The 9,212-nt window shown below is 38.8% G+C and overlaps 1 protein-coding gene across 10 annotated transcripts in view; it reads right to left on the bottom strand.

Annotated features, from left to right (window-relative positions):
* The window catches only part of GAB1 (GRB2 associated binding protein 1), a 123,677-nt gene that overhangs the window by 27,737 nt on the left and 86,728 nt on the right, over positions 1-9,212 (bottom strand). For 5 of the 10 annotated variants that reach the window (XM_028491725.2, XM_028491727.2, XM_028491726.2 and 2 more), the window contains 2 exons: positions 1,515-1,740; positions 1,079-1,159 (listed from right to left, as the gene is read on the bottom strand). In XM_028491725.2, coding sequence (XP_028347526.1) covers positions 1,079-1,159; positions 1,515-1,740 — 307 coding nt within the window. Of the gene's footprint in view, positions 1-1,078; positions 1,160-1,514; positions 1,741-5,677; positions 5,924-9,212 lie in introns of those variants that run through there. The other 5 variants (XM_007108170.4, XM_007108167.4, XM_028491730.2 and 2 more) reach the window with 2 other exon arrangements.

The following is a 9,212-nucleotide window of genomic DNA, read 5'->3' as shown; positions in this document are numbered from 1 at the left end:
CCCCGCACCGGGGCAGGCCCCGCCAGAGGGAGGCCCGCATACCACAAAAAAAAAAAAAAAAAAAAAAAAAAAGAAAATGTACTGAAAACTGTCACTTAGCTGTTGGCTTTTGAAAAGCTGAGATGGAAAAGTAATTGTGGAGCTCCCTAAAATAAAATCTTAGTTATTAGTAGCATATGCAACAACGTTGCGAGTGTATAATTTTAAATTCTCACGGCAAACAAGCAAAAATCAAGTTAGAATTTGATATTAACTAGTGCTGATTTATAATTTTTCCTTTTTTTTTTTTTTTTTAACTTTTACAGGTAAAATCCCATTACAACAAATATATAGAAACTCATCTTTGGAAGGTTTGTGAGCTATTTCCACTATCTCAGGGAATGGTTCACAGAAACTAATTTGTGGATCTTAACAAATTCTATATAAAAATTTTTGAACAAGGGTTTTGTATGATCCTTTAGCCCAGTAACAGTCACTTTCGACATGAAAAAAACCTTTCTTTAAATAAAAATAATGCTTGAATCTAATATCCTTGTTTAAAAAAAACTTTTATATTTCAATGCAATTCACCTCCCTCCTTAATATTGCAAATTAAGATAATAAATATACCCAATATCACTAGTTGTCACACAGCTATTAATGGTATGACAGGCCTTGTGATCATCAATTTCTGGCTCAGTTCTCACCGTTACCTCCAGTCTTCCAATTATTCAACATCAAATGAGAAGAATGATTAAATTAAAATATCTTATAACTTAGAAGAAAAGAGGGGTATGGGAGCAGAGATCAAGATGACAGGGAAACCAAGGATTCAGGAAAGTTCTATGATATCTTTGGTCAAGTACTGAAATCCATATACTTCATTCTACATAAAAATCTGCAAAGTCAAGGCATGTGGTAAGCTCTGCTTCATTGCTAGGTGTGAAGATTTGAAAGTTTCAAAGTTTTTAGCAATATATTTGATTTCATCAAATTTCACTAACATCTGATTTGTTTATTCCATAGGATTTGCTATATTGGGATTTTACCTGTACGATTAATTTCTCACACAGATCCAAAGCAACCACAACACACTCACTGCAATGGAATCGTTTTGCTTTCAAAATCTTCTAGCAGTAGGTATTCCTCTCCTTCTTCAGAAACAAAAGATGACCCTTGGCTGGTTTACAATCACATAAGAAATGGAGCAAGATCACCATTTATAAATCAGTGAAATCTGTTAAGCAAGTAACACTGTGAATCTGTAACAAGGACTAAAACACAGGAGACAGATTTCCAAAAGAGCCATGGAGGCACAAGTGTTCTTTGCCAAAAATGATAGACAATGTGCTTCTCCAATAAAACCTCCTGAATATCAGAAATCATTCGTGGAGGAACATCAACCTGAATTATAAGCCTAAAAGATGAGCTTCTATAGATGGTTACTTTTAAGACTTTAAATCAGGGTTAAAAAAGTTTAAAGGTAAGACGCCTAAGGGTATGCACGTACACACACACAGACACAGGTGGTTTACCTGGTGGGTTCAGGCTTCTTGCTTTGACAGTTGATTAGCAAGAGGTAGTCTTGAGGATCCTCCTGGATGCCAAGGGTTTCCAGGTGTGGTGGAAGGCTAATTAGCTGATATGGAGGAGGTGGAACGGCAGAGGAGGCATCCACCTGGGTGGATGGTGGTGCTGTACTTATCGCCAGTGGTAAATCAGCCGGTGCTTGTAAGGAGCTGCCAGGTGGCTTCACAGGATCTGCAACACCCAAGTGTGACCATCACTGTCCATCCCATTTTTTTTAACATCTTTATTGGAGTATAATTGCTTTACAATGGTGTGTTAGTTTCTGCTGTATAACAAAGTGAATCAGCTCTATGTATACATATATCCCCATATCTCCTCCCTCTTGCGCCTCCCTCTCACCCTCCCTATCCCACAGATAGCTAGTGGGAAGCAGCCGCATAGCACAGGGAGATCAGCTCGGTGCTTTGTGACCAGCTACTCGAAAGTTTGGAGATAAATCGTTGAAACACATGGAAACAGGATAAACCAGTACAATGTCAGTTAAAATACGTACTACCTAAATGGTAACGCTGACACAGAAAATTATTGGTTCTCGTTAAAGAGATCTGAAGGGTAGGGTTCTTTCTTCCAGAGGCTCTAAAAAAGCCATGGTTGGGGGCTTCCCTGGTGGCGCAGTGGTTGAGAGTCTGCCTGCCGATGCAGGGGACACGGGTTCCTGCCCGGGTCCGGGAAGATCCCACATGCCGCGGAGCAGCTGGGCCCGTGAGCCATGGCCGCTGAGCCCGCGCGTCCAGAGCCTGTGCTCCGCAACGGGAGAGGCCACAGCAGTGAGAGGCCTGCGTACCCCCCCCCCACAAAAAAAAAAGCCATGGTTGGGAATTCCCTGGCGGTCCACTGGTTAGGACTTGGCGCTTTCACTGCCGGGGCCCAGGTGTGATCCATGGTGGGGGAACTAAGATCCCGCAAGCCTCAGGGTGCGCCAAAAAAAAAAAAAAAAAAAAAAAAAAAAATCCTTGGTTAACGTTGCCTTGAACACCCTGGTTTTGAGGTTACTGGGAATGGAGACGTTAGCACAAGCAGCAGCAGACTTTTTTTTCCATGATAATAAAGCACCTTCTAAGCCAAGCCAACCTTCCAAGGAGACCCATTTTATTATGTGGTATCTACAGACCCATGGTGCTGTGTGTACCAGGGCCAGCTCTTTACCCCATGTTTATCTTGCTGTTCATCCTTTTCTTTCTACTTCTTAGCCACCGACTAGGGAGAAATATGTCTAACTCCAGGACTCACATTTAAGGAAAGAGCTTTTCTTTAAGGCATCACCTCTTCCCTCGACTCATAGCCTCATTTGCCATAATCGGATTTCTGTAGTATTTTCATGCAAAAGGGGTCAGCAGGTAAAGAAGTAATTTATTAAGCACTTAACTACATTCTGAGAAGACATATGAACATAGCTAAATTGTGTAGAATGAAGTAATTTGAAAACAAGCTGAAAGCCTAGAAATAAAATCTCACTGACACAACCAAGGAAATTTTTGAGGGCCCAAAAGAAAAATTCTGTTAGTCTGGTTAGGAATACGGGGCTATAAATCCAGAAAAAAAGGTAAATGCTCATATTCGAATAAACAAATCTGTTTATTGTCTGTTTATATTAGAACAGAAAAGGCTGGGTTGAAACTGAGATTTTTCACAACAGAACAGTACCTAACAATGCTAAAAAGTGGTAAAAAGACTTAATATGTTCTACAGAATAGAATAACAGGCAGGTCATTTGGCCTGTCAATTCCCCAGGGAAGAGCGAAATGTCTGCTCTCTCTTCTCTAGATTCTACAGCATAAGTCCATGTGCTTTTGATGAAGTCTTTATGTATTCAACATTAACACCCACATATGCACTACAGCCAAGTTTATGTAGCTTATTTCAAAACTCTTCTTCCTAGGCTGAGAAGCTCATACCCTAATGGTAAAGCTTGAATGATAACACGTGAGTATGGCTATCTTTAATTAGTTTACCTTTAATTGTGGGTCTCCAAAGCAAACAAAAAGGATCAGAACTCCTGGGGCAGATGCTCAAAAACACTCCATTCACCCAACAGAAACTCACTTAGCACTTTCTCTATACCAGGTTGGAAGAGGTGAAAGCAATCCCCAATCTGCGAGAGCCCTTCACCTGCACGTGCAGTTTGGAATTTGCTCTTCCAGAAATCTGTGAGCCCTGCTAGATGCTAACCGAGTATGAAAATTTCTCTCTGTTGGAGACTTCGGCCTACATTAAGGAGAAGTTGAGCTAATTTCTAATGTTCTATCTTTGTTATGCTGCACACAATGTCAAGTCTTCACACAATGTCAAGTCTTCACACAAGCTCATCTAACAATAGCTAACACTTTATGACAGAAATTAATTAATTCATTCTTTCTTATTTATGAAAGGCCAGAACAGACGATGGTGAGAAAAGAAAAAATTAATTTTTCAACATTTATACAAGATAATGGCATAATTTCGCAGGAACTCATAAGTACCTCATCATGTCTAATTGATGCTGGTTATAAATAGTGTTTATAACATACCCTATGAAATGTTTTACTGTTCTGATTTTGAAACAAATATAAACAGATTTATTTAAGGGGATTTGAAATGCCATAGATTAATCAGTTACTCAGAGTAAATCCTTGTGGAGTGTTAAACTTGAGAGAACTATGAAAAATATTTACCCTTTAAAGACCTTAAGAAAAATATATACAACACTGAGGAGAAAAAAAAGCAGAGGAATCAGAAAGTAGTTGCTGTATTCTATGTAGCCTACAGCGTGTATTCACAAGTATATTTTATATACTTCTTTCTTCTACCACAGAGATATGGTAAAATTGTATAATCCAGTTCAATGTTTAGCTCTGACCAAACAAAATCAAACTAAACACTGGAAAAACTTTACTGTATAAAATAGTATGAATTCTAGTTTTCCACTGTAACTCCTAAAATAACTTTTCCAGGCAGTTGTTTTGTTTTTTTCAAGTCGTTGTTTTTTATAGGCACACTTTTCCTTTAATATTTTTTCTAAACTGGATGGCTATATACTAAAGGAGCTGAGTGATTCATCTTAAGTGGGAAAAAAGTCACCCAGCCAAGCAGTCACTTTTGTTTGGCCTTGTTTTATTAACACAATGGGACTATCTCATTTTTAACCTTCCATTTCTGCCACCTGTGAATGATGCAAGCGTTTTACTCTTTTATAGCTGCAAGAGCCTCTCCATTTTCTGACAAAAGGACTGGGATTCAAAGGTTCCTTTTTAAACAAAAAAAATCGCCCAACCGTTTCAAACAACATGGCACACAAAGGACTTTTAAAGGGAAGGGGACACTGCTTTACCACCTTGGGCTCAGATAATGCACCATCTTCAAAGTTTGAGTGTTTGGGATGATTGTACTCATGGTAATTTGACTATATCCTCAACTCTGTGTATTTTAATGCCAGCATGGCATGGTATCTAAATATTCTTTAACATAAAACTTCTAGCCAAAGTTAACCAACTGGTCTGAAAGAAGAAACTTCTCCTCAACCTTAGAAAGACATGGGATTAGCCCCCATTCTACCCTACGAGTAGCTGAGCAGACCATGTTTATTGCTTTCTGCCTCACTTGGGTTTCTGACTTACTGCTCTTTCTAAGTAATGCTGGTATCAAGTTTCTGAGAACCAAACATCAGCATAGGGTGTGCTTCTGTGTGTAAAATTATTTCCTGTCACTTAATTCAGAAGGCATGAAGAGGATAATTTGCATCCACTAAAGGCCTAATAAGCTGCTGTAGCAAACTCTTAATTTAATTTTACTTAGAAAGCTAATAAGTACTGCAAAGGAAAGCCTTAATGAGTTTTCAGGGAAGAGGAGTAGATTGTTCTGTGAGGGGAGCCACAAATAATAGATTGGTTCACAGGATCCCTACCTTAATGCACAGTTTTATCTTATTTGGAAGCAAAGCTCTGGAGTTAGTGTCCCTCATACAAGCTGGGGTGCCCAGCCAATGCCTTGAAATATTCAAAATAATATTTTTAAAATCAAATGGTACACGTGCTTAAGCCCAGGGAAGCAATCTTACTCTTTATTATGGATAAGGTAGACTATTTCAAAGCTGATGTGATAAGATATTCTGATTTTGTAACTACTGACATACCCTGTCTGAGCATGTGGTAATAAAACTGTGGTGTGGTTCACTTCCTGTCAGGAGACCAGATGAGATCCTTTCCTCCCAAGATGGGCTACATTTGTTGACAGAACATTTGTTTGTTGCTATTGCAAAAGTTTTCCCTTTATGTTCACAATTAAAGGTAAATAGGTCAAGGTTGCTCTATATCTTACTGATTCCTGATTTACCAGGTCTGTTTGTAGATTTTTTTTTTCCTGTAAAGAGAAGCATTTCAAATAGATTTATGTGATTTATATCTAATTAACCTAGAAAATAAGAGTCCACAAAGAGTATGCATTACTATTAATGCTAAAATGGCCATCTTATACTTCCCCAGCGGTCCAGTGGCTAAAACTCCCCCTTCGGGACTTCCCTGCTGGCGCAGTGGTTAAGAATCCACCTGCCAATGCAGGGGATACGGGTTCAATCCCTGGTCTGGGAAGACCTCACATGCCGCGGAGCAACTAAGCCCATGTGCCCCAACTACTGAGCCTGTGCTCTAGAGCCCACGAGCCATAACTACTGAAGCTTGTGCACTCTAGGGCCCACGTGCCTCAACTACGAAAGCCTGCGCGCCTAAAGCCCGTGCTCCGCAACAAGAGAAGCCTGCACACCACAAGGAAGAGTAGCCCCCACTCGCCACAGCTAGAGAAAGCCAGCGTGCAGCAACGAAGACCCAACACAGCCAAAAAAAAAAAAAAAAAAAAAAAAAAAATGAAGTTAAAAAAGAAAAAAAAAAGACTTGGCCTTCCACTGCAGGGGGTGCCAGTTCAATTCCTGGTCAGGGAACTAAGATCCCACATGCTGTGCGGTGTGGCCAAAAAAAAATAAAAAATAAAATAAAGTAAAAAGAGCAATAAAAAAAACATGGCCGTCTTCTCCCTTCTGAACATACCCTTCTTTATGGAAGAACATTTTTTATAAGGGTAAATCTATCAAATGGATACAAACAAGAAAGGGCAGTAGTCACAATTTTCACTGAAGCAACCTGAAATGTCTTCAAATTATTTAATCAAAAATCGAAGACCTTTCACCAGAGTCCAATCTTCTTATTTGTCATGACCATCTATCTCCTTAATAGAGTGTGAAAACATTCTTGGAGACTTTTAAAACAGACCCTTAGTGCTGACAAATGATTTAATTTTTATGCAGAGGTGTCATGGCATCTTGGCATCAGAATCACTTGTTGGGTATTTGAGAAATCTAGGTGCCTGGGCCTCACCTCAGGAGACTCAATGAACCAAGATCTCAGGGGCAGTAGCTTGAAAATGTGTGATAAAACAAAAGAAGACAAAACAGAACAGACTCTGGTTGGATTGGTCCTCAGGAAAATGCAAAGTAAGACCACAATGAGATACACACTCACTAGAATGGCTAAAATTAATGACCCACAACACCAAATGCTGGTAATGTAGAGTAACTAGAAATTGTATATGCTGCTGGTAGGAAAGCAATTGGCACAATAACTTTGGAAAAGTAAAGCTACTAACAAATCTACTAAAACTAAAAATATATATCCTATGATGAATTGCAGCAATTCTACTCATGGGTATATACACCAAAGAGCAAAGTGTTCATGTCCATCAAAGGACAGATGTAAAAATGTTCACAGCAGCTTTATTTGTATTAACTAAAAACTGGAAACAAGCCAAATGTATATCAACATTTGAACAGATCAATAATTTACGATATATTCACACAGTGGAATGCTATATAGGATGCTGAACTCCTGCGGCATGCAACATAGGTGGATCTCACAGACTTACTATTGGAAAAAAGAAGCCAGACTCAATGGTTTCATTTGTGTAAAGTTCAAGTATAGGGAAAACTAATCTATGGTGATAGAAGCAAAATAATGGTTACATTTGAACTTTTTTTCTGGGTTTTTACTGGGAAGAAACGTGAGAAAACCTTCTAGGGGACTGGAACTGTTCCATTTCTTGATTTGAGTGGCGGTTTCACAGATTTTATTTCTACGTATGGATACAGAATGGATATATAAAACTATATTGAACTGTAAACTTAAGATCTGTGCCTTGCACAGTAATAAGTTATACCTGTATAAAAAAGTAAATAAAAAGAAATTTAAGTTCCCTAATTAAGAAGCACTGCTTTGCAGAAATGGCAGCGTGTGTATATTCTCACATTAGTTTACCTACTTTTCTAAAAGGAAGACTATCAGAGAATCACACAATTTTTTTTTAAGCCAGTATTATCTGGGCATTTTGAGAAAAGCAACTCAACTGATTAAGAGGCAACTTTCTACACCTGCATCTGAAATGAGACCAGGAGCCTCTGTACCAAGTTAGTTGTGTTCAGCCCTAAGGCTGTTTCCTGGCACTTGTTTAGCAGATTTTACAGCTTCCACCTCCGTGTAGAAACAAAAATAAATCTGCACATTTCCAAGAAAAACAAAAGAAATTAGTTTCTTGGTCTCAAGTCTACTAAATTAAAAGCATTCATAGGAACCACACACAGTGCAATGAGCTAGAATTGAAAAACAGATTCAGCCTGCCAGCATTCTGAGTATTCAATAATAGCAATGGTCACCTGGGGCAGCGGAAATAACATGGTAATGATATTTTGAGAGGTTCCTGGAATCAAAACACAGGTCAGAATTTTCCCCTTTCCTTTTGTTTTCAGGAGAAAATTAGTTATTCTCCTAGGGATTGGGGATAGTTATGTTCTCAGGCTGTAATACCAAGCATAGTCTATTTCTTCCCACGTCTACCCTGAAACTAGTTTTAGTGAAAAATCATTTTGTGTTATTAATTTTACGCCAAGAGTGGGAGCATAGTCGGCTGTCTGAAAAGGGAAGAACACAAGGCTCAAGGGACAGATCTAGGTGAAGACAAAAGCCCCTATTATATACAGTGAGTGGAGGAAGCAGGAGAATATAAAGCAGGCAGTAAAGTTAATGGAAGAACAAAGACATTTTGATATTCCCCTTGTCATATTAAACTGTATGAATGTGATCACAAAGGATAACAGCAGTTCCCTGCAGTTTAGAATTTGATACAAAGCTTTAAATATGTGGAATTTTGAAGAAGGCATCTAGCAAAGTCAGCTACTACCAATGAATAGGGAAATACAATGGTTGGCTTTTAAAGGCTTTTTGCAGTTTTGCTACTATGCCTCAAAAACCAAAATTATAGAGCAAAATAAAACTATTTGTGGGGCTCCTTGATACTACACAATGAAGGATTGCTCATCTTTCACTGATTTATTCCAAGAAACTCAAGTCTCCAACACAGTCTAGTAAGACATTTCTGACTGTGGTTACTTGGGAGATGGCCAGGATGAACTTGTAAAAACATCTAAGTTATAGAATTGAAAAAATAAGCACAATTGAATTTAGATATAGATCAGGAACTAAATTTAAAAGTATTGGCAAACTGAAGTCCTTAGGGACTTATTTTAATGAACAGATAAAAATGATCTGTGGGGCTTCCCTGGTGGCGCAGTGGTTGAGAGTCCGCCTGACGATGCAGGGGACACGGGTTCGTGCCCTGGTCCGGGAAGA

Source organism: Physeter macrocephalus, chromosome 7, assembly GCF_002837175.3.
Source record: "Physeter macrocephalus isolate SW-GA chromosome 7, ASM283717v5, whole genome shotgun sequence".
Lineage (NCBI taxonomy): Eukaryota > Metazoa > Chordata > Mammalia > Artiodactyla > Physeteridae > Physeter > Physeter macrocephalus.
Note: the sequence above shows the minus strand (reverse complement) of the source record. Positions and strands in the feature narration are given on the sequence as shown.